The 26,466-nt window shown below is 39.0% G+C and overlaps 1 protein-coding gene across 2 annotated transcripts in view; it reads right to left on the bottom strand.

Moving 5' to 3' along the window:
• Positions 1 to 26,466, bottom strand: part of RNGTT (RNA guanylyltransferase and 5'-phosphatase) — a 195,955-nt gene that overhangs the window by 31,135 nt on the left and 138,354 nt on the right. For both annotated transcript variants that reach the window (XM_032989939.2, XM_032989936.2), the window contains one exon: positions 7,493 to 7,559. In XM_032989939.2, the coding sequence (XP_032845830.2) occupies positions 7,493 to 7,559 (67 nt within the window). The remainder of the gene's footprint in view (positions 1 to 7,492; positions 7,560 to 26,466) is intronic.

Genomic DNA, 26,466 nt, shown 5'->3' with positions numbered 1-26,466 from the left:
AACACTGTAAAGGTGTTTGTTCCTAGTGGAAGCTGGATCCAGATCTGTAGCTCTCAAAAGTATACTTCAGCTGTCGGAATACAATTATTTCTGTCCAGCATGACCCATTTGTTATGCTGATGACACCAAGCTGTGTGGTGCAGTCAACAGGCTGGAGGGCAGGGCTGCCATCCCGAGGGACCTGGACTGGCTTGAGAGGGGGGCCTGTGCAAAAGTCATGGAGTTCAACATTTCCAAGTGCACGGTCCTGCACATGGGTCGGGGCAATCCCAAGCACAAATACAGGCTGGGCCATGAGTGGATTGAGAGCAGCCCGGTGGAAGTGGACCTGGGGGTATTGGTGGATGGAAAACTGACAGTGAGCCAGCAATGTGCACTCACAGCCCAAAAAGCCAACTGTGTCCTGGGCTGCATCAGGAGAAGTGCGACCAACAGGTCAAGGGAGGGGATTCTCCCCCTCTACTCTGCTCTGGTGAGACCCCCCCTGCAGTGCTGGGTCCAGCTCTGGGGCCCCCAACATAAGAAGGACATGGACCTGCTTGAGTGGGTCCAGAGGAGGCCACAAAGATGATCATGGGGCTGGAGCACTTCCCTTGTGAGGAAAGACTTAGAGAGTTGGGGTTGTTCAGCCTGGAGAAGAGAAGGCTCCGGGGAGACCCTATAGCGGCCTGACAGTGCTTAAAGGGGGCTACAGGGAAGATGGGGAGGGACTCTTGGTCAGGGAGGGTGGTGATAGGACTAGGGGTAATGTTTTAAACTGAAATAGGTTAGATTTACATTAGATATAAAGAATAAATTCTTCCCTGTGAGGGTGGTGAGACACTGGCCCAGGTTGCCCAGAGCAGCTGTGGCTGCCCCCTCCCTGGAAGGGTTCAAGGCCAGGCTGGACGGGGCTGGGAGCAACCTGGGCTGGGGGAAGGAGGCTTGGAACTAGATGATCTTTAAGGTCCCTTCCAACCCAAACCATTCTATGATTCTCCCATCATTACTTTCCTAGTTTAAAATAATCTTCTCCCCTTCTTCCCCTCACTGCCTGTGTTAACTGTGCTAATATGAAGATGAAATAATCTTTCTCTGTCACTTCTTGCTAAGCTAACCAAGCAAGTTACCACTATTTTTCTTTAATTTGACAGGCCTCTGTTCAACCCAGTGATGTCTCTTTCTGCTTGAAATCACTTGTCTTCAACGTGAACATCCAGAATCAAACACCTACAGATAAATCTGTATTTCCTTTTTCTCAGGAACATTTTGCTCCAGAGATTCGAGGGCTGAATTTGTCATTGTCTTTAAGCTGAAGGTATGATATCTTCATGTTTTATTCTGTGGCATTTCACATCACAGACAATACACTAACAGCATGAAATAATAAGAATGGGAGATAGGCAGCAGAAACAAAACTCAGATTATGACTTCCCCCATGATAAATGAGAAATCCTTTCCTGTTAGGGTAGTGAATGCAAAAAACTCTGTCAATATGAATGAAAGCCCAGTAAGCAAAGCGTCAAATAATTAGTGCACCAATGTACAAATAATTAGTGTACCTATGGCTGTCAACAGGCACAGAGGGGAAACTTTTACATGTATTTTGCTAAACGACTGTGCAGACCACGTTGTTGTGGAGCTCGGACAGGACAGCACCTGAGTGTAGGTGAAAGTTGGACTAATTCTCCTCCTAAATCTGGAGTAGTCTGAAGACCTGTACTCTAACAAGGTGCTCCATATTTGTCCTCTGTGATAAGACAGTGGCAGCCTACCCAGCTGTGGGATCACTAATTGGTCATACAAGTCATTGTCACCCAGGGAAGAAAAACATGCCAGCTTCAGTCAAGAAGTCAGCAGCTTATCCTAGCTTATGAAATATGCTCTTGAAAGCAGCAAGTTCACCAATTCATGCCTTTGCCCTCTTCTTTCAGGAAAAAATTATTTGGTCAATTGTGGCCAGTCACTTCAGTAATCATCTACAGATTATATTGCTGGAGGAGTCATGAATGAAGTCTAGCCTGGTTCTCAGACATCAGTTCAGCCTCTCTATGTCTGGACAAAGGTGAAGCAGCTGTGCTGAAGATGTTTCAGCTCTTGGGAACATTACAGTTAATTCTCTGAGGTGCTGAGAAGCTGCCTGTGGATCTTAAAGTCAAGGTGGATGGATTTTTATCTGGAGGTGATTACCAGGTACAATCTCCCTTGCAGAACTCCACTATGCTTCATCATGTTTTAAGTGTATTTGCTGAGGGAAAATGAGGCAGTTGGGCAAATAATAGCTTAGAACCAAACTGCAGTCCTGGAGTGTAGGCAGTAGGCTTAGCTGTCTCAGCAATCAGCAATACTGTTTTCAAGTTTAATAAAACCACAGATAACGGCTACAGAGCTTCAGGTCAGCGCAGAGCTAGATTCCTTGCTAGACCTTGACAGCAAGGTTGCTGTAACTACAGCAGCAAATTCCCCAGAAGCAAACTTAAAACTTAAGAATCTTTCTACTGGGCTCCTACCATAGAAACAAAATAGTAAGAACACATCACTATTTCCAAAATACTCTTTTCACCATAACTGTCCTCATATTCTATTAAATCGAACAATTCTATTTTGAACAAAGTAGTATTTATTATGAAACTTTTTAATAACTACTCTTAAAATACTAAAAATAAAATAGCAGTAATTAATCTTTATTTAAATGGTAATTTAATGTGTTAAGTGCCCAAAATGAAGCTAGTCATTAACTCAATAGTAAAGACTGCCAGAAGCTTCATTACTGATTAATAATGGAGAACACAGTGTACTGAACAGTTTCCCCTAATCCCAGAAGCATCTAGGAACTGAACTGCAAAAATTTTCAATCCTAATAAATTGATTAAGCAATATAATTTGTTTTATAGTTATTATTACTGGATATAGCATAGGCTAGGTTTTCATTTTGATCTACGTTGAACAAGTATCTATTTTAGGAACAACGGGTCATATATGTTATGAAGTCTTCTTGTTCTGTAAACAGGTTAAAACTCCTGTAACACACCCTTCCACCAGGTGACTACTATGTATGCTGGGACAATTAAATTAGTTACTTACGATAAAGCCAATATTTCTATGATAAAATGTTTGCTTGAATAGCTTCAATGTTAGTAAAAGAATACACAAAATATTTAATGTAAATAGATTTAAGAAAGTTTGCCAGTTAATTCCAGCTGATGTAAATACTTTACCTTGAGGCTCAGAATTGTCCCTTAAGAGAAACCTTTGTCATTTCATCTAGTTTTCAAGATATATTTAATAAATACAACCACTTGAGATCCAAAGAAAGCTGCAAATCACTGAACTGCTCTGAAGTTCTTGAATGAATGCAGAACTATATGACAGTAACTACTACTACTATAACATAGCTACTTAAATGGGAAAAGGTACAAAATGTGAGCACTTGTGGTGAAACTGTTCTACACCACCTCTGAAGAGATGCTAGAATTAAACAATAAATTAGAATCATTTCATTTTTAAATAAAATAAAATTATAAGAGGAACTACCCTATATGAAATAGATTTCTTCAATATAACCGTAAAGAACAATTCCCTGAAAATAAAGACTCCATTGCCACAGTGAATTTGACTTTCAAATCATTAATTCATTTAGTACTCTCATGAGCTAACCAAAATAGCGATCATTTTTATCATCCATTGAACTTATTGAAACTCACTGAATATTACTCTAGGACAAGACCAATCCCAAGCATTATGCAATAACCTAAAAGTTCTGTATCATGAACACTGTTCAAAGTAGCAACATATAAAATCTTGCAGTATCTATGAACTGGCACATTATCGGAAAATAAAAGATTCAGGCAGATTCCTCTAGACTGTAAAACATACTTTCTTCAATTTCTTCTAATCTACCTGCTACCAGATACAGGATACAAAAACTTGAGAAGTGAATGCTTCACAACCCTTCTGTATAATGAAGTACAGAGATCAAACATCTATCAAGCACTACCACTGGTATCACTGAAAGCAAGTCAGGAGGAAGAAGATCAGGTAATTTCTGTTAATCTTACCAGTTCATGTATGTCTCAGAAACATTATAAATATTAATATATATAAATATGAATGAATTATTGCATATCAGAAAGAAAGACATAGAATCCTAGAAGAGACATTAATATTTCAAAATCTCTTCCCAGACTTGCTGTCTACAGTCTTCATCATCAAAGACACTGTTGCAATTATCTTCCTGCACAGTTCTGGAAACTCAAACTTGTTTGCTTTTGGGAAGGGATACTTTGATAAGGACTTCCTCTCTCTGCAGTTTTGTAAATGTACATAAACTGAAACATTAATTTATGAGTACTAGCATGGCAGTTTATATGTTTACTATGAATATTTCAAAGGCCTGGTAACATTCCTATTTGTTCAACTGAAAGTGCACTGAAATGCATTGGAAGTACTGCTGTATAACAATGATTCACTTTGAGTAATGTATCTACGCTGACAGAGGAGTGTAGTAGTTTGGGGTGTTCCTTAATGCACACATTTGGCAAGAAATGCCCTATCCTAATAGAATACATAATAGTTGGTATATTTGCAAATGAACATGAGTGGGTAATTTATATAACGAGAGAGACCAATCCATTACACAGCGAGCAAAAGCATATCTGAACTAAGAGGTTACAAAGACTCTGCCTTATTCCTGGACCGAGTGCGATTCACAGGTCTTTTAACTGCTGGAATCATTAGCAACTGCATAGGAAAGACCTGAAGAACTGCTGGGGGAAGCACGAAACTTGTATCAACAGTTACAAAAGACCGTTGTACATCTCCAGAGTATATACATTTCTTTTCACAGCACCAATTCTTAATGGGAATTATTACTCCTCATTTTTGGTGCTGAAGATCTCTAAGAGGGTGCAACCCCATCACTCTACAGCAATTCCTCCTGCTGTCATGTAGCCAACTTCCTTCTAGAATTTCCAAGCAATCAGATAGGAGCCTCAGTTAAAAAAGCTTATTATTTTTGTTAACTGAATGCCATTTCCCAGTCGCAGCTAATAATACAAGTCACAAAAGAGATGACCTTGAGACAAATTAGCTTACCATTTCAAGATTACCTTGAGCATTAGAAACAAACCAAAGCAGCAGTGTGCAAATAATATATGCCCATATATATATATATACACCCATATATATATATACATACGCTCCAAAAATCAAAAGTTACATTTTAGAGAGTCCATCTGGTGGAATTACCTTATTCAAACATGTTTATGTAATCTACAGTAATTTAGTGGATAATAATCTTTGTTTTTCCTAGGTTGTAACTGAAAATTATTTTGGAATATCCACATTACCTATTCTGTGGCAAACACAACATTTAGGATGAGACTACACCAGTGATATATTACCAGAAAGTCTAACAGTAACCTACTCATATTAATCATAGGTCAGACACTTATCAAGCACTATACCATATATAAGGTAAGAATAGCAAACAGAACAGAAAGGATTATTGTGCCCATATCTTGAACACTGTGCCATTCTCTACCTTCAAAAAGGCAACAGTAGAAATACAGAAAGGTACAAAGAACAAAACCAGTGTTGATTGGAGATACTGAATCATTTGATACAGGGAACAATTAAATAGATTAAGTTTTTGTAGCTTGGAAGATGAAAGATTGGGGTGGAAGAGAAGATAAAGTCAGAGATAGAGAATGACTATTCACCATTTCTACTGACATAAGGCCTAGGTTGAACCAAGATTAATTATTAGGCAACAGGTTTAAAAGAAATAAAATGATACCTTAACTCACAGGGATAGTACAGCTTTGTATGTTGAAAATTTAGTGGAAAATCCCTTAGGCCCATTCAGGGAGGAAGGTCCAACAGAGTCTATTAAGCACCAGGATGAAGATGCAACTTCCAGCAGAGAAGGCCCTGCATGCAAATTGCATGAAACTGGCTGCGTACATTGTATTTCTCCTGATTTTACACTCTTTCTCTAAGTATTTGCTAGTGATACGATACTCGGTCCTGCAGTTTGATTCTGCACAGCACCTGCTTTGCAGCTCTCCTGTGAGCAGAAGGGCCACAAGTGATGGGAAGAGTACTGCTGCTGGCTGCAAGTGGCTGAAAACAAGTGCAGTATACATCCCTCCTCTCTCAAATCCACCCAGTGAACTTACAAACTCTTCCCAGACATGGGGAAAACCTCTCCCATTTTGCTGCTTATTATTAGAAATAGATAGGGCAGGTGAGGGCAGGAATGGGGCCTCATCTGGAAGGGGGGAACAGTATGAGAGAACTTTTATAGAGCATTTAAACAAGCACTATTCTGAAGAGTTATCACCAAAAATATACAGGCTAATTTGTGACGGAACTTCTGGCAAGACGTTTCATGCAAGAAACATTTAAATTATTTGATCATTAGCTAAACTGAATAACATACATGTAGGAACTGGGGAGATGAGAGAAAAGGAACAGGGAAGATGAAAAGCATGCATCTGTTATTTTAAAGTATTTTTAAAACAGTACTAAGGTTTAAGCTATAAAAAGCAAGTATTTGCTAGATACAGTTGGGAATACTGTTCCTTAGTAATGTAATCAGGGATGGCAAAGGAACACATCTGAGTTCTGGAAATTAAGTTTCATTTTGACATAGAACAAAACCAAGGCTTTTAAAATTCTGAGAGGCACAAGCATGTGCACACAATGGAGGGAACAATGCTGCCAAGAGTGCAGAATATCAGTAATTACAGGTATCATCTGGGAAATGGGAACATTACAGCATTCTGAAACAGATACCAAATTTCCACATCCCAGTGTAATGATTGACATGCTAATGCCTCCCTCTCTTTGTCCTAAGAAAAGTCCCAATGAAACTCATTAAAATCAGTCCATATATTCTTTTAAAACACTTTTGTTTGCAAGTGACATGACAATAACTAATTAGAAACTGGCAATTAGAAATGTGAAACTATTACATTACAACTGAAGGAAAAGAAGAAATAAGTCATAAAAGACATAAATGACATAACAGAAAGAAAATAAGAATATAATAGAAATCGAATAAGTCATAAACGACATAATGAGTCTTTCATAATAAATCTAATAGTACTGGGAAAACAATCTCTGCTTTTTCCTGCAGTGTCTTCCCTGTCAAAGATCACTTAAAGAATTATGAAGTTCCAAAAGTGACTTTGTTTTGAAATGTCACTGACAAGATAGCTAAAAAAAAAAAAAAAAAAAAAAAAAGAACATTTTCCTTCTGATAATTAAATCAGAGTCAAAAATAATCAGAAGGTGACAGGAAAAGCTAAACTTCTTTGACAAGTTCACAGATGTAACTAGAAGCAAACCCAGAATATGGTAAGCATCAACCAAGTAGCACTATTTTCCATTAATTTTTCCTTATTTGAAGTTGTATTGATAACTTGAGGTTCTCTAAAGCAAGACTGAAATGATACAGAAATGAAATTATTTAAATAGCCACATCCCCCCCCCAGCTTATTAATCGTACCTTAATTTGTGCAAAAGGTCTGTCAAAGTTTCCAACATAAAGAAGACCAACATTCTGGGTGAGTAGCCTAAAAGAATGAAAAAAATCTTTTAAGATATCACTTTACATCCATAAGTTTTTTTGCATCTCCAGTGGTTTTTACTGAAACGTAGCAGGGTAACAAACTTCATTCCGATAGCAAGAGCTACCTTTGTAAATATGATTAAACCATTCTATTTGAACTACTACAAAAAAAGACGCGCATTGAAGATGGATGCACACCAGTAATTTATGTTTATGATGCAAGCAGCTCTTCAACAAAATCATTTCACAGGCTTCTTTGTGATGGATGTCACTTGGTGAGACAAAGAACGGAAGGTATGTGCCTTTTCTATTTGAGACAACAGACAGCAAGAGAAAAGACTAGTAACCACACACACACAGAGCAGCAGGCCTAAGAGTTAAAATAGATTAGGGTAAGTTAAAGTACACACAGTAATACAAAAACAATGTCACTGCGAGTAGAGAAATAACAGACTCTCTGCAATATTGTCTAATGGTTTCCTAAGTAAAAAGAGGCCCAGATGCAGCTTGTGCCTGCTGTTCTCTCCAACTTTTATAAAGTCATTGCATACACCATCAAGATCCAGAGGGATAGGCGGCTATGTTGACTCAACTGACTGTTGGTACTTCTGGAAAATAGTTTGGTTTCTGCAGATATCGCACAAGCCAATGTCATTACCACACAAACTCCAAATCCCAGAGGAGCTTTAGGGTGCCACTGCTATGAAGAGGCAGACAAGAACATCACTGCTGGCAAAATGGGTATGAACGCACTGTGCTGATCAATCTGGACAATCACAATCTTCCTCTTCCTAAGGAAAGGCATAGAGGCGATTCCTGCCAATTTAGAGGGTCCAAACAGAGTGGCTGTTTGTGGGTGGCTCTAATGTTTTATAGGGTCCATCGCGCTGAACTGCAGGCACCCCATAATAAGAAGAAATGACAAACCCTTGAAAGAGTTTCTGCTTCAATTAAAAAGGACATTAAAAACTCATCATACTCTCTTCAGTAGCTCCAAGTTTTCATTAAGTGTTTGCTATTTTTTATTTTCTTTCCATTTTACATCCCATTCCCTTTAGTAATAAGGCCTCACATAAGAATCAAATAACCAGAATTAAGTACGAATGTAGGCATCACTCTGCTTATGTCTGACACTGAGGTGTCGCTTTCTTATGCTTTTCAGCATATATATATATGCACTTTTAATTCTTACTGAGTGACATTTGTTTTTCTATATATAAACCAGCTGTAATTTGTAACCAATTTCTCAGAAAAAGAAAACAGAAACTTAGATGGCAGTAAATTGTTTTGACCCCACAGAATGTACATGTTAGTATGATTTTGATTCTTCCCAGTTCTGACAACAGTATGATATATATGACCTTAAACTGGTTCACCAACAGTGGGAAGTGGGAATTGGCGGAACTCAGCAAAATGACCAAGTTGAAACATTCACATACGTAAAACAGTTAAGAAAGACGTGGTGTCGAACTGTACGTCATCTTCAAAAAATCCTTCTGTAATTAGATATGGTATACAAAAATTTCCTGGGCATTGACAGAAATACCCAAAGGAAGGAAAGACAGGTAAGGATCAGAGCAGATCAGCCACAGTACAGACAGGCAAGCGGCTTCCTCCCTGTGCCCTTCAGCGTGCCAGACTCTGTCAGGAAGACCTGTACTGTTTCGCAGTGGTTCTGCAGCACATGAAAGTCAGGATAAGCACATCAAACTCATTTTCAGTCCCAGTAAGTCAAATTTATTCGGAAATCAGGAATCTGGAGTTGGAAAAGCCAGCATATTGATCAAACCTTCTCCTAGGACTATAAAGCAAACTCTGAAAATATTTAAGGATTTTCTGAATGAAAAGAAGCATATGGGAAATAATTAGAAAAAAAAAAGGTTAAAAGAGAATCTGTAAAAAAGGATTCAGGGTATGTCACCATAATTGAGAGAGGGGCACCTTAAAGCAAAAAAATGTATTCTTAAGAACTGTACATATTTTTTGTAAGGCAGAAAAAAAAATCCACTAGCTATATTTCTAGTAAGGGACTTTAAAAAAGAAGACATACAGTGTGATTACTCCCATGTGGTTATTCTTCACATTGTTTTCTTTACTGGATAGAAACGTAGGACCATTAAAAAGATCTGAGTCTTTAGGTTGGCTTTAGTTAGAAGTAATGAACATATAGGGAACATTAAGACTCGTCTTTCCAGGATATCACATAACTGTCTACACTGTTTAACGTGCTATCGCTGATGTACACCCAAAACCTGCAAATGAACTGCAAGAATTGGCTTCCTTAATAAGACTGATATTGACACAGTACAAGCTTATTACTATTTAATCACCTTTCACTGCCTCAGCTGGGATGTATTTTACTTATAATTTTTTATTTGTATTCATATGGCACTTCAAAAGAGGCAACATTAATTCAGTGTAATGTTAGCAAAATTTTCAGGGAATAGGAACTTATTTCTAGCTCTCCCTTTCTTAAATAAAAGGTTGCATTCTTTGTTTCTCTAGTTTTCGTATTCCTCTTGAGTTCTGAAGTTCAAAATTATATCACCACCATGCAAAATCAGTCAGTTTTCCATATAAGCACTCAATGAGATTGAAATGAGCACCCCGATATAATCATAATTTCATGTCCTGAAAGACTGTTTTTCCACCCCTACATGGTCTGAGCAATTAAAAATTCTCAATCTCCTGACTAGTACAAACTCTTTTACTTCAGGGTCTTTCTTATCAGCATCATCTCCGTATTTGAGAGACAGCTCACCTGGAAGAGTCTGTAGAGGTTAGCAGACTGTGCCGAGAGTCACTGTGGAGGCTCTGGATAAGCCAAGCTATTGTAAGAGAGTTACTGCCCCCTCAGCAGCCACCAGAGGTTGGATCAAAAAACCACGTTGCACTGAGGAGAGGGGTATGTGCCAATCTCCACCTCACCACAGGAACTCAGCACAACTGATCTCTAAACTACCATTAAGATGTACTCCTCACCAATCAGATAATTCAAATTATACGTAGCCATTCTTGGAGTTTTTCTTTAGCACAATACCAGGCTGCATTCTTAAGTACCTAAAATTAACTTTATACCATAAATTTGAACATCTCTAAACTGACACAGATATTCTCTCCTAATGCTCTCAACTAATTACCTTTTGCCTTTGAAGACTTTCCAATGGCAGACAGGTTTGGTTATAAGTCCTTCTATGTTTCCTTATGCCAATGCTCTTTTAAAATGTCAGTCTTCTCTCTCTTACCTCATTCTATATTTGCACAGTTCTATTCTCAGAATGCCATCAGCAGTACTCAATACCTAACCCTGCTAAGAGCTGAACATCACCTGTAATTGGCCAAAATCAATAGCAGCCTATGAAACAGTGGTGGCAGTTTCACAGTGCAATTATCATCTTTGAATTTCATTCAAATAATCACCTTAAAATTATGAAAAACAATTGTCAAAAATGCAAATGCCTACTGGCACTTCAATGTATGCATTTACTTTTACTTGAAAACATGTAGCAATATAAAAAGTTGCCACAACTAATCATATTAGCTTACAGATTGCTGTGTATTTCATTCGTAGTCTCTTCCATTAAATTTATTATCAACACAATTCTCATTTTTTCTGCAAATAGAAGGAAAGAAGCATCACTCTCACTGCAGTCAAAGCAGTGCTTCTTTATGATGTGCTATCCACATGCGACATTACACTCCCCACATTCCTGTCCTATACACCCAAGTGATCAGGCTTCTAGCCCAACATGCCTGTTAGGGCTGTATCACTATGTTCCATGCAAAAAGCAGCATTAAAAACCTGAAAGTGTCAGGACAAACCATTTCTGACTTTTGCAAATATAATGTCAAGGTCTTCAAGGCCTTTCCAGAACCAAACAAATGCTGCCATATACTTACTACCGAATTTCCTACCTTGTGCTTTCAGAATCCCAGATTTTGCCTTTTCTGGGATGTAAAACGTACACAGTGTTTTCAAGCTGCAGGAGCCAGGCACTGCTGCTTGTGAGGGAAGCTGAGTGTAGGACTGGGCACAGTCAGGCACAGTGACCCAAAAAATGTGGTGGCAACAGTGATGTGAAGGGGGTAAATGCAAATAAATACAGGATGGGACTAACGGCTTGGGAATGTGGAACACAAGAGGGATGAGAGAGGGGTAAGGAAGTGACAAAGCAGCCCTCTGGGCAGGAAAGCAGGGCTGGGGCAGAGCTCTGGACTGGAGAATGATGGATTAGGGCTGCAGGAGCAGCAGAGACTGATTTGCCATTGAGCTCAATCCTCCTGAGCACAGCTGACCTTGTTTTGAGGGCTGGGATGGTCCTGGTACCATTGCCCACTTCCTACTGCCTTTGGCCATGGGAAGTAAAGCAATCCTTGGCTAGGGACTTTATGAGGCCAGCACATTCTGAAGAAGCCTGATCATTTCCTCTTCTCCACACGTGATTTGATCCCAGTAACTCATTAAGAGCTGCCTGTTAAGATGAAGGTGATTATTTCAAGATATTCTCGACAGATTCAGGCACAGTTCACCTACCCATCAATACTCCAACTGTTAAGCAGTACTTTGTGAAAACAGAAAGCAGGCATCAAATTGTTCCTCCGTGTCTTGTTGGGAGGTATACCTTGAGGACACCACTTCAGCTTGATCTGAACCCCAAAAGCTGACCCCTTCAGACTCCAAGGGCTGCCCTGCAAGTCCTCTCAGGCCATCAGAGGGCCACGCAAACTGTGGAGCTGAAAACATCACTTCTGACCAGTTCCTACACAAACGCTGTTGGGAATTTCCCTCTGGGCTATCTAGATCCTAGTGCTGCTGTGCAGACTAGAGAAGGAGATTTCCAGAAAGGCGCATGCAGAGAAATAAAGGATCAGGGTGGAGCCGGGAGCCGCTACCTCTCACAGGAGCAAGTTACTGCAGATTAGCTGAACGCGGTAACTTGCTCCTGTGCGAGGCAGCAGCTCCTGCGCTTGCTCTGTTGCAAGACCGGTGGCACATCGTGCAGGAACACAGAGACTTGCAGCTCTAGGCAACAGCACAGAGGTCAGACAGGCTTAGAACGCAGGGAGTGTGGAGTGACAAATGCAATGTGTGCAGCAGAAGGGCTGAAAAGAGGTAAGGAAAATGGCACTGGAAAGGTGGAACGTGTCAAAGGAAAATGAACGAAGAGGCGCATGGGCTTGAGTCGTCTGTGTTTTTACAGGCAGTGGGAGACATGCAGAGCTGCCTACAGCAATGCTTCAGTTATTCACTGCCCCTCTGAAACAGAGTATGTAACTTCGTCCTTAAATTTCCACAACAACACTCACCAAAAGCCCATAACCGATGACAATTTATCAATTTAGCAAGATCAAGCAGTATCCTAAAATTTATCTTGAGATACATCGTGGCTGTTCATCACTCCACATTAATCAAATCACTAGATTCTGTATTTCTGGTTCTATTCTTGACTTGTCTGCTTCTTTCACTAGCTCTTGCAACCACCAAAAAGCCTGACTCTAGATGAATTTGTGGTTAAGAGCTCATGAAGTGCTACACCTCCCACCAAAGCTCTGTCAGATGTAACAAGATGACATTGTTGTATCGCATAACCAGAAAAGTACTGGAGTGTATGCAAGACTGCAGAAACCTCCAAAATGCAGCTTGACAGCTGTGTGCATCTCTCTGTACTTCTGATGATGGTGCAGATGGAACTGACTGCTTTCAGCAAATGACAAGGAGTAGCTCCTGCTGTGGTCTGTTCTCCTACCTGAAAGGACTCTCCAGATTGGGTGGGGTTTTTCCTGGTTGGTCTGATCAGTGGACTGATACCTGAAACACCTCTGGTGTCTGCATGGAAGGGATTTTGCCCTAGCAGATGTGATTAAACAGGAATACCAATTCCACTAATTAGACAATTGGATTAAGATGGATGGACTACTTTCACTTTACACTCAGAAGCGACAACAATTAGCTACAATGGGGCTGGGATCTGAGCTAACAACTTTATCCTTCACATGCTGTGGAAAGACATTTTCAGTCTTCACAGAGGCTGCTGGTGAAAAGATTTCAATCCTGAGAAGACGTGTATCAGGAGTGGAATAGATATGCAGCAGAACTGAAAAAAACAATCCTGATACTCACTGAGACTACTGACCCTTCAGTACCTCTGCATCTTTATTGCTAAGAACATCTCAGCATATGCATTAGTGGATGATAAGGGCCAAAAATGGAATACAACCTGCTTAAAATATAGATTGGACAGTCAGAAAAAATTTTCTGAAAATTGCTGTGACCACACTCACATTCTAAACTTCCATGTTTAAAATAACTATGTAATAGGGATTAATATTAGTTATGGTCTGAATGTTTTTACATTTCATTTAAAAATATACCTTCTGCGTGATAAGTATATATATAGCATATAATAAAAAATTCTACTCTTATGCTCTCTATGTGCTTTTTACTGTCTAAAAATTGCTCTGAATGCATTTGCACATTCGAGGCAGAAATTACTGTTGTAAGTTTCAAACACAGACAAACAACAGCCCTGAGAACAGAAGCAACATCTTTATAAGTTCAGTAGCTGTATTTTCAAACATTATTTGAACAGTTTTCACATAGGCCTTTGAAGACAAAAGTAACTTCTATACATAATTTTAGAAATTTCATATTCCATCATGCAAAGAAATTATCGGAATATGTCATTATTGCACACGATGACATGAGCACAGACAAAGCATCATGGCACAACAGAAAAGATACCATATTCACATGATGCTGCTGATATCCTCTGAAGAATAACGCAAATATTCTGTATTTATCCTGTGTTGACTTAAACTGTGAAGGAAAACTGTGCACTGTACTGCAATATCTTAAGCATGGAAAGAGAAGCTGTTTCTTAAGTAGTTTCTTAAACCATAACTTGGATTCTACTACAGTGACATTACAATTACATATTGCTTCTTGTTTATGATAATCATTCCCCATTTCTTTTCAACCTTAATTACGTATTTTCTGGGAATGTGGAATTGAAAGAAACAGCAAGAAGAAAATCAGAAAAGCACAAATAGATAATTATAAAAACTGATGTTAGGGTCAAAAGAATTAACTTCCTATATTTAATTTTTATCGAGATCATTATTTATTTCATTAATTTATTTCACAGACTAGTGTAACAGTAACATAGTGAGAATATTATACTAGGTGTGCTGGGTTTGTGTGAGTGGCAGGGTTTTGGTAGCATGGGAGTGTGCTACAGCAGTGGCCCCTGTGAAAAGCTCCTCGAAGGTCCCCCGGCTTCAGGCCAGACCCACCTCTGCACCAGGGCCAAGCCAATCAGCAACAACAGCTGCACCTCTGCAAGACTGTATTTAAGAAGGGGAACCTGGGAGGAGTTGGAGTTGTGAGGAGGAGTTGCAACATCTATATGAACACTAAGGTCAGTGGAAGAACGGAGGAGGAAAGGGGAGGAGGTGAGCTGGAGCAGAGACCCCCCTGTATCCTGTGTTGAGACAGCAGAGCCACCCCTCATCCCCCACCCATGGAGGCCTGTGGTGAAGCAGATGCCCACCTGCAGCCTGCGGAGGACCCCACACAGGAGCAGGTGATTGTGCCCAAAGGAAGCCAGGACTCCGTGGAAAGAAGCAGACCCCACTGTTGTAGTTCAGTGCTGGGAGGACTGCAACACGTGGAGGTGACCAACGCTGGAGCAGCACTGAAAACACTGCAACTTGTGGGAGGGACTCATGTTAGAGAAAGTTTGCGGAGGACTGTCTCCTGTGAGAGGGGAAAAACAAGGGAGCAGGGGAAGAATGCGAGGAGTTCCCCCACCCTGAGGAGGAAGAAGTGGCAGAACTGACTGCAACACCCCATCCCCTGACCCTTGCACTGCTGGGTGTAGGAGGTAGAGAGATGGGGAGCAGAGCTGAGACCAGGAAGAAGGGAGGGGAAGGGGGAAGGCATTTCTAAGATGTGGTAATGCTTCTCACTGTCCTACTCTGTCTGTTAAGACAGGTGTCTGTTAGTGTCTGAATTAAATTTATTTTCTTTTTTTCTTCTCCTAACGAGTCTGTCTTTTGCCTGTGACTGTCTCTGTCCCCATCTCAACTCCCAAGCCTTTTGCTTTATTTTCTCCTTCCCAGTGCTGGGGGAGAAAAGGGGAGTGAGCAGCTGTGTGGTTCTCAGTTGCCCTCTGAGCTCAAACCATTACACTAGGTACTATGAAATACAAAAGTATATAAAAGGTTCCAATAGAAATTCTGGAAAAGGCTAATAGCAGTACACAGATAATCTTGTGAATTCAAACTGACATGCATATACAGTCTGCAAACAAAATGCATTTAATTCTAAAAGTATAAAGAGCCAAACAACTTGAGAGTTCATAGAAGCAGTAGTGAACCTTGTGCACAGAATACTGACAATGGCAAAGCAGGGGCTTCACAGGCAAGACAGAAGAGCGCTCTCCTGCTTTCTACAGTGCATTTATCAAGCCACTTTTTCAGGCTATGAAAATATTCTAATAAAATTTTTTTCTCATCAGTCATGGAAGAAAACTTTTTTCATGGACAAATATAAACTATTCTAGTATAATCACCATGGTAAAGAGTAGGCAAATAGACTCTATATCTGATTTAGGACAGTTTTCCTCAAATTAGAGCACAAACTGAAAAAAGCTATGAGGGAACTGGAAGAGATACTATGCACAGCTGATTACATAGTAAAGATGCAAAAAAACCTGGGTTTGAACTCGAGAGGGGAGAAAGGTTGGTAAGGGATACAATAAAGTTAAAAAAGAGACTGTAAACAATTTTGCAATGCTGAATTCATCTCTGCAATAAAAAAATGCACAGAACTGTAAGCATGACCTTTTCATTCAGTGAATTCTGAATTTGCAGAATATCCCAAGCCAAGTTAATGGTGACAGCAATTAACATAAAACTGTATTCTAAGTAATATTCATGGGGAAAAATGCAGTGGATAGCACAAACTACAGACTTGAATTTAACCCCCTCAGTCTTCCCACAACTGTATTCCAACTGTGTGTTATTAATTGTATTAATAAGCACGCTGCTTTCTGAAACACATGCAACTCAAGCAAAAATATCTACCTTATGTACTAACTGCACTTCACAGGTGTCGTGGTTTGAGCCTGGTCAGCAGCCAAACACCCCGCAGCTGCTCACTCACCCTCCCCCCCAACCTGGGAATGGGGAAGGGAATTGGAGGGGTAAAGGGAGACTCACAGGTTGAGATAGAAACAGTTTAATAATGGCAATAAAATGAAAACAATGACAGCAATAGGAAATATAAACAGGCAATGCACAATGCAATTGCTCCCCACCCGCTGACCAATCCCCAGCCCGTTCCCGGCCAGCGACCCCGAGGTACCAAGACCCCACAATCGCAATCCCAGAAGCGAGAGAGAGAGAGCCCCTTCCCGACCACCCCTCCTCTATACAGTGAGCATGACGTGCCATGATATGGAATATTTCACTGGCCAGTTTGGGTCAGGTGCTGTGGCCGTGCTCCCTCCCTGCTCCCTGTGCCCTGGCGCACGGGCAGGACGTGGGGAGTCGGAGAGTCCTTGAAGTCTTGGTAGCAGCTGAAAACACCAGTGTGCTATCAGCATTCTTCCCATACCAAACCCCATGCTGAATCCAAAACACAGCACTATTCTAGTTACCAAAAAGAAACATTAACTCTATTCCACCCCAAACCAGGACAACAGGAAAAGCTCCTATGCATAATACTTGAAAGGCTTCACTGAACTACATCACTCCCTACAGCAAATCACTGCCTGACATTGGCTATTGATAATAGGAATCTAGGAAGTAACTGAACCCTGAAAGACATACTTCCACTGAATAACGTCACCACTGTTATATACCAATCCCAATAAAAATTATATTTAGAGAGTTTGAGACTGCAAAATTAAGTGACCTCATATTTGAGGTAATGGTCTGCAAGCGATTCTAGATCATAGTCAAAAAGAATAAACTGAGTGATAGGAAGGTTTGAGTTAGGAGGGTTTAATTTGCATTATTTTTGAACAAGTGGTTGGATGCTGGGTTTTTTTATTTGGGAGAACAGGGGGGCAGGGTGGGGTGGCGTTTGTACAAGAATGCTTTCCTAGAGACAAGGAGATTTTTCAAGAAACATTCTTGCACTTTATAAATAAAACCATAACATCAGATGTTTTCGAAAGCACTTCCTTTTGTTTGCTGCATTTATATCTACCACTGATAATATTTTAATGTTTGTCCAGGCTTTGTGTTGCAGGCAAATCACATAAAGAAGCATTTTGACTACATTTACATATCCATAAAAAGTAAAAAGTAAAAGTAAGTAGAAACAAAAAGTACCCATTAAATAATCATGCCCATTCCTCCACCAATGGAATATTATTCCCTGTAGTATAATGAGCAATTTGGCCAGGCTGGCCATAAATTATCTGAAAAATGAGGCTGCTTGCCTTTTCCTTTGGGAGATTATTACGTAGTCTGAGAGATTTCACTATTAGGATCTATTTCTGACAGTAAACGTCAATTTTTCTTTCTGAATATCAGGCCTTTCATCTCACTGAAATATAGGACAGGAGTTAGGAACTATTCCCAATTTGCTGAAAGACCTGTCTGACACAGCCTGTGCTGCAACTCTGCCCAGGTTTATCCACATATCACAAAGCAAGAGCACTCACGCAGCTCTTCAGCGGACACACTGTAAATCCACGTCCTAGCCTAGGACCCCACAGGGTCCTTTCACCTTGGCCATGTTTTAAAGTATAACAGAGACCACAAAACTAGTAAATGCAACATCCAGAATTAAGTGAAGAATTGACACCACAACACAAAGCTTTATATCAGGAGACTTCAATAATATAAGAAGTCTAATTACAGATGTTTTAAAGTCAAAACAAAAATATTTTAAGTGTCTCAGAAGCTACTTAAGAAAAATAGATTTCTAACAGCAATTAAGATATATAAGAAATAAATGAGATCATGGCAAAAATCTCAAGTATATCCAAGAACAAAACTGGTAAAAAAAAATTCAATAGATTTACGTGATCGTGTGGAAATATGAGGAGAAACTAAGGAAGACAGGGAGACTGCTGAAAAGCTACTGGATTTCTTTGTACCCACTGAAAAAATAAAGGCACCTAGTCAGGAATACTCTTAGTTACCAAAATGAAATGCCTGAAGAAATAGAGGTACTAAAAGAAAAGCTCTGGGGATACATTGATAATTAAGGTGAAATAAATCACCAAATCCTGATGCATCGCATTCAGGATTTCTGACATTTCTTAATATGGAGGGTCTGAATTGCTATTAAAAAACCCCACATCAATCTTTAACACCTAAATAGGGTAATTCCTGCAAACTTCTTGGAGTCCTACCCCTTAGCACAGCATTGTTCAGCATGCCTACCTTGGCCACGCACGGCAGTGCTACTTCGGAGGCTGCACATCCCCTGCATTCACACTGTGGCTGCAGCTGCCTCTCCTTTGATCACTTTAATGAAAGAGTGCTTAAAAAGGAACGGGGGACAGGATAGGCACCACACTGACATAATCGATTCAGACTGCCAGAAGGCTTCTGTTACAGTCTTCCACAGTAATTTATTTTTTAAAAAATAAAACTAGGCAGTAAGTACTTTTATATGGAAGAGGCTACTTACTGTTATGGATCAAACCCTGATTAAGAGACAGGACAGGCAGAATAAATGGTCAGTTTTCATCTTGGCAAAGGCCAAGTGACTATTCAATTTATGTAAGAGACCCTTTAATATATTTATTAGTAATCTGAAAAAGTCATGAACAGAGAAACTCTGCTGATGAAGCAAGTTATGAAGCAAAGGCTGGCAACTTTAGCTTTAGCTAGATTACAGAGTTCATCACTTTGAAGGGAAGCTGATGCCATACTTACAATCACCCTTATAACCATAGCATTACTTTCTTTTACGGTGAAAAATATGTGCTACTGTGTGTATGAATTAGGGAAAGGCACTTATCCGTATAATTAAGGAATATATCATAAAGTATATGAACCTGACAACTAGAACTCTGCTATTTTCTAAACATTCAAAGACTTGACTTGGAATCTCACTGAATTTACTTTCCATATGAGGTTTTGTCATTCCCTTGTTCTTGGTCTTTTAATTTTTAAAATAAAAAAATTAAACCCAAACCTCTGTCCTGCACAACTATTCTAAATGATCAGAGCAGAGTTAGAAATTGAAATATTCAGCAAGTTTAACACAGCTTGTTACTGCTGAAAAAGCCATGACAAAGACTTGGCAGAAAAGCTGTGATGAGGTGGTCTCATCTGGCTATAGTCTCCACCGTTCTGCCCTTCATTTGTCAGCACAGCTGCTCCAACAGTTTTCTGGTTTTCCCAGTGCCCCACATGCTGCACCACTGGTGGCAAGACCTCGTGGTAGTCCCAGGCTTTGGCAGCTAACGCTACCAAGTAAAAGAAAATGGCACTCTGCAGGTTGGCAAAATTTAGAGAGAATTCCTCTGCAATATGGAAAAGGCACTTCTAGATCCCATGGAGGTGACTCTACCATATATAAAAAATCTGATGAATTATGGATGCAAAAGCTTTTCAGAGAAAATACTGTAAACTGCTTTTTTGCACAGCATAAGGTACCCTGAGTAAATCAGTTGGTACCAGTATCCATTTGATAATGCTGGTAAAACCAAAGATTGAGCAGGTGATCCATATTTCATTTGTCATAACAAAAGAACAAGGGGTGATTGAATTATGCCAATTGAGGGAGAATTAAAATCTGATAAATACTTCATCACAAAACACATAATTAGACTGGAGCTCACGGATGTTGTCCTGGTGTGCAGGAGAAACAGGGACTGAACACGTAGGTGCATAATAAAAATATCTGGAAGACTAACAATTTTTCTTTAAAATAAACCAGTAAAGAATAAAATTTACTTGTCTACATGGATCAGAGATATAATCAGTATGGAAATTCCCACCTTATTAAAGATCCTTCATGGGAAGGCATCATGAAAAAGCACCCTTAGCCATATGCACTTGCACTGCCAGACCACTCCAACCGATTTTTCTTCCTGTTTCCCCACACCACTTTGTTGATTTATTCAAAACAAATACTTTATTGTACAACCAAAGAAATGATCAAATTACAGCCTACAAACCATTTAAGTATGGGCTCATGGGGGACTATGCAGATCACAACCCCAAAGCGAAGCCCATAATGAACAATGAATTGTTTGTCTGGAATGGTCGCTGGGAGCGATACGCACCCAGCTGCCACCCACCCAGACACAAGTGACACCAGCAGAACGCATGAACACCCGACTGCTACAAACAAACCTACCACCCAAAATAAGGTAGGAAGGCTGTCAGAGACTTCATGAATTCTACTGAATGCTTCACTCTTCTTTCTGAAACCAGTGCAGATAGTTCAAGATTTAGCTCTTCTGTTCATTATAAAATTAAGTCCCTCACCGTATTCATTACATGAACTTTTAAATTAAATTTCTTTTACAGAAATTCTTGAGGTAGTAATAAACACAGAATGAAGTATTTTACATTCTGAAGTATTAAGAAATGCAGCTGAAGTACTTTCCTGAGTGACAAAAGAAAGGACTATTACTTTGTAATACCAACTCCTGACACTGTAATACCAATTATTGCCTCTGTAACCTAGAAGGCATTTGTGGCAAAGCTGCCCTGTCTTTCTGGTTTATCACCCCGCTCAAAAAAATCAGCATCCTTACCCATCAGACTCCTTTCTCTGTAAGGGAAATCACTGCTCTATCGGGGTGCTCTGCTTCACTTCAGAAATGCCACATCTCCTCCAGCAACTCCTTTCTCCATTCCTCTTTCTTTCCTTTATTTCTGATCTTAACACTCAGCTGCCTCTTGGTTTTGTTTTGTTTTGTTCAGGCTTTTTCCTGTGAGTATCTCCCTCTAATAACATTCCCTTACTTTCCCCGTCTTCTTTCTCCAAAATTTAACACTATTTATCCTGATTCCTAAATTTAGAGAGGGGAAGCCTGAGCTATCAGGAGAGGAGTGGGAATGCGCTGGGATGACAGCATCTTGGATGATGCTAAGAAACAGAGGGCAGCCAGCAAACAAACTAGGAACAAAAAAAAAAAAAATACCTGAGATGCCTCTGCTCCACACCCAGCATTTGCAGCACAGCAGCACCTCGCAGGTTGAGAACTACTGTTCCAGTTTCTCCTGAGCAGCCACGATCTTCATGGCAATATAAACCTGATGCAGCTACTAAAAACACAGGGGACACCCCAGGCTCTTGGGGTACTCTCACACCCGAGTTTACAAACACCCTAAGAAGTCCCACGAAGTGCTAGACCAACCTTCTTGCCTGGGCAAGGGCTGAGGAAGAGGAAGAGGAGAAGCATCATCATCTTAGGGAGCTGCTTCTACAAAATTTTTGGTTCATCATAACCATTTTTCAAGTTCTTCATATGCTATCAGTATTCCTAGTCTCTTCTTTTGTAATGCCAGCTTTTTAAACTTCACTTGAAATTATTAACCTATTTTGTGGCCCACTCTCTAAAAAGTCAAAGAATCTGAGGCCTGTGTGATGAGCAACTTGCAAATGTGTATCTTTCCTATAAACTGTGGGAAAAAATAATCAAATTCTTCAAAAAAAATTCTGTATTATTATTACAGAAAGAAAGCATCTTTTCATTTACTGTCCTGACTGAGGAAATTTTATTACGTAGGGCACAAGTGAAAAAGCAATTATGATTAAATGCTAATTGCATAGGACAAAAAATTAGTTACTTCCAGTCCCTGGCTGATAACTACTGATTTAACTATTGTCAGGATGACCTGCTCTGTCTCTTCTTTCATCTATTTCTGAGAAGATTTATGTAACGTAAATTATTAAATGATTAATTAACAAATGTACAGTAAAGCAGGCTTTTTTTTTCCTTTTTTCAATATGCCTCCAAGACATCATTTTTTACTGCAAGCAATTTTGCATGTCCTTTGGGAGTATAATTTACCCTTGCCAAAAAAAGCCTGCTAAAAAAACTTAGTGCAACACGATTCAGTACATTTTGATTTTCCAAGCAGAAGATCCTCGTGGTAGTACTATAAGCTACCTGCATGGACAATAAGCCTTTTAAAGTAATACAGTTAACTGCAATTAATTTCAGGTATTGCAAAAAAAAAAAAGTAATTCTCATTGTTCATTATAAATACTGTGACTTTAATTCAGGTCTAATTTAAGGCTAAATAAAGTCTCTAGGAAAAAAGCAGTGTTTTCTTAGACTAAGTGATATAGCTGGGTAAAATAAGAGCTGGAGCATGCAAGTTCATCTCAAGTATGAAGAAAGACTCTGATGTCTCAAAATTTGGCTATTTTAAAAATATATATGATAAGCATAATAAAATAAGTTATTGCCTTTTCCTATATACACAGTCTTATATACATCTTCAGACCATCAGAGAGAGAAACTTACCAATGAGCATACAGGAATGCAATTTCTGCTATTTCATGGAAATCCTAAGCATTTTAACGGCTTTAATCACTTTGGAGTAGCAACTGACAGCAAATAAAAAATAATCATGTTTACTGGAAGACCTACCCCTGAAGACTCACATGCAAATATGGGTGAGAGAAGGAAAGGAAAACGAATAAAATCTGTAGCAGGAAGACAAAATTAAGTCTATCTGGGAACAGTATCAGAGAAGATGAGAAGACACAGGAGGGAAAAGGGGAAACTGGTAGAGTACATATTCCCATAGTACATGTTGAGAAACCTACATTTTAACACATCTCTGCTGGAAAATTTTACACCAGCTAGGAAACCCCAAAACGAAGTGTCTCCTATCTTCTTTTAATACCTGGTTACTTAAGAGAAGTGCAAATTAGGAGTGGTCAAATTTATTCAATTTACTCAACTATTACAGATCTGTGCTCTGGATCTACCTGTCCCAGCAGAAGTAATGCGCAGCCCCTGAGGTTCACTCTTTTTGGAGGAATTAAATTTCTTTTAGATGATAAGCTATAACCTTAATGTTCCTCTGCTACATTTTACATGCACAGACTAGTGACGATGGGATTACTTTGACAGTTCCTACAATTATACATTTTTTATCTAATATATTTCCTTTCAAATTCAGAATATGGCTTTAATTTTTCACATCCAGCACTTACAGTGGAAGAAGACTTATCCATGATTGATTTATAATGCACAGAAAAAGAGTTAACTCTAGGTTTACTTTATATACACACACGAACTTTCCTGAATCACTAAAAGAACATCTATCAGACAACAATTAATGTAGAAACTGCAAAATCAAGTTTTAGTTGTTCCTTCAGATAAATCCTTTATCTGTTTAAAAATTAAACAGGCCATTCCTTTCTCTGAAGCAACTTTGAACACCACCCTGTTATTTATGGCAGAGAAAATTTATTACCAGACAGCAAACAGGCACTTCATTCAGGTATAAATCACTTAAAGCTCAGATAGAATGTAATTATTGTATTCGACATTTGAAAACTAGAAGGAAGGAAAAGATAATTGTTTTCGTTAGGACTCAAATGCAGGAAGAAAGGTTTTCAGACAAGCTAGAAAATTCTTGTTCATTAAGTTGTTATGAAGACACCCAGGCTAAAAAAGTCTGAGTGAGGAAAGATGTTGCAACCTCATACTTGAGTTTGTGAGAGTTGCAAAATGATTTCTTACCCAACTTTCTCAAGCGTGTACACACAGCACAAACAGATTTTCTGCAATTGTTGCAATATCCCAGACAGTTCTGAAGATTCAAGGGAGTCTGTTTTCACTGCGGTTCAAACAATGGTTATTCTCCTCACTATACATTATTCTTTTGCCATTCATCAGTTTTTAATAAAACCCACCTTTGTCTAAGCTTATCAGCAGTTTTTCCTTATACAGAAGACTGGTTGGTATCTACAGAACTGCAGAGTTTGGGGGGTGGGGGAGGGTGTTTTTGTTGTTTGGGTTTTTTAAGTACAGTAAACTTGAGTAGAAAGCTGTCCTAGATACCAGTAAATAAATAATGGATTATCTAAAACCAGGGTAGAGAAAAGCTCTCTAGGATTAATGTTTCTCCCACCCTACTTCTTCCACCAATTCACCTTTCTCACTGCTTATATTGTTCCACTACTTCTGTATTTCTGTATTTGCAGGCGTCCTCAGGATGAGCTTTAGAGTTTCAGAAACCCATTCATTGTTTTTTTTTTTTTAAAGTTAATTTTAAGTCAAAGAAAACCTATTTGTGATCCTGGAACTATTACATCAGAAGAATTAACTTTAAATTATCACCACATTCTTGCCGTTTTGTCATATCCATCTCTGGTTTTCTGTCAGAAAAATCTTCTATGCATTTTGTCTTTCAAGAAAGTAATACGAATTCAAATTTAGTGAATCAAAGGAATAATTTAAGTTGAGCAATAATAGAGATATATCTTCTGAATTAAACAAGAGCACATAATTAGACTGTACTGTTTAAATACAAACCAGTGGCAATCTGCACCAGAGAAGCAACGCTGCAAAGTCTACATCTATAGTATCTTTATGTTCCAGATTTCTGTATTGTTTAAAAATCTTTCTGTATTCAATTTTCATTTAAAAAGAATCACCGGTTTCATAACACAACTTTCAGCAACACACAGAAACATTTGGACCAATTGCTATATAAAATCCTTTGGGAAATTAATGATCCTCAGCCTATACAACAGAAAGCAACAGAAGAAACAATGCTGTTTAATTTCAATATGAATTCTTTTCTGCACTAGTTAGGGTTCATTTCTCTTCCTCATGCTTGTTTAGTAAACTTGTCAACAATGTAAGTTTTTAAGTAATTGGTACAGGCTATACCATGCCTAAAATGAGTGGGATCAATTTATTTTTGCTCACATGAAAATGACTTTACTCAAAAGAAACTGGACACTCTTCTTGCCACAGAGTGGATATAGGTGTGCCTTTTGCTGGTACAGGCTCTTTCAAACCACAAAAATTTGCCAGCCAAATAACATCAAAGAATCTTAATTTTATCTTCAAAAAAGGCAAGATATCACATTCAGAAGACACTTGGAAAATTCCTCCACAGTTCACATCTCTGCACATTACAAAGAAACAACTGGCATACATGTAAAACATTTTAAGTTGTGTAACAGCTTCCTCTTATTTTTAATGTAAAAGAGAAACTAAGGTAAACAACAGATAAATTATCACTGTTTGTACACAAACAATTCATCATATCCTATTACAAGGCTGAGTAAAAGAGGAAAATGACCAGTTTTTATTATCTAGTTTTAGTGACATCATTCAAATAACTGAAGCTTAATACTTCTGTTAAAACAAGCTGTATTTATGATCGATCTTAGCTGGAAGAAAGCATTTGCATGCCGTACCATTGTCAGTTCTATAAACCGAAACATTATTCTAGTTTATCACGATACACAACTCATCTTTCAAAACACAATTTTCTTAACACCTAAATAATGTGTGAAGACTTTTATCAAAATGAGTGTTGTGCAGAAACTAAGCACAAACACCTTGCTCAGTGAGGCTTGAGAGTAATTTCTGCTTCTCTTCTTGAATGAGAGCAAAACAAACAACAGTGAGTCCGGAATCAGAACTGTGTACAGATCATAATCATCACAAATTAAGTCCAAAATGCTGTTAATACATTAGCTGAGAAGGGTTAACCATGCCCATAGCAAATTTTCCCTTCTGGAGAGGAGAGAATAGTTCAGAGCCTCATTAGGAGATATCCAATCCCTTTTGAGTCCATCTATCCTGCTCTACTCCCCAAATCTAGTGACCTCCTACCACCAAATATCCACTTTCAAGCAGAATTTTGCACTCCTGAGTAAAAAGATTAAAAACTTAAGCATATGAGATTTGATGCTTTAATATTCACCAAAAGAGTGAAGTGCTTTT

This window comes from Tyto alba, unplaced genomic scaffold, assembly GCF_018691265.1.
Source record: "Tyto alba isolate M040663 unplaced genomic scaffold, T.alba_DEE_v4.0 Super-Scaffold_40, whole genome shotgun sequence".
Classification (NCBI taxonomy): Eukaryota; Metazoa; Chordata; class Aves; order Strigiformes; family Tytonidae; genus Tyto; species Tyto alba.
This window is presented reverse-complemented; position numbering and strand designations above follow the sequence as displayed.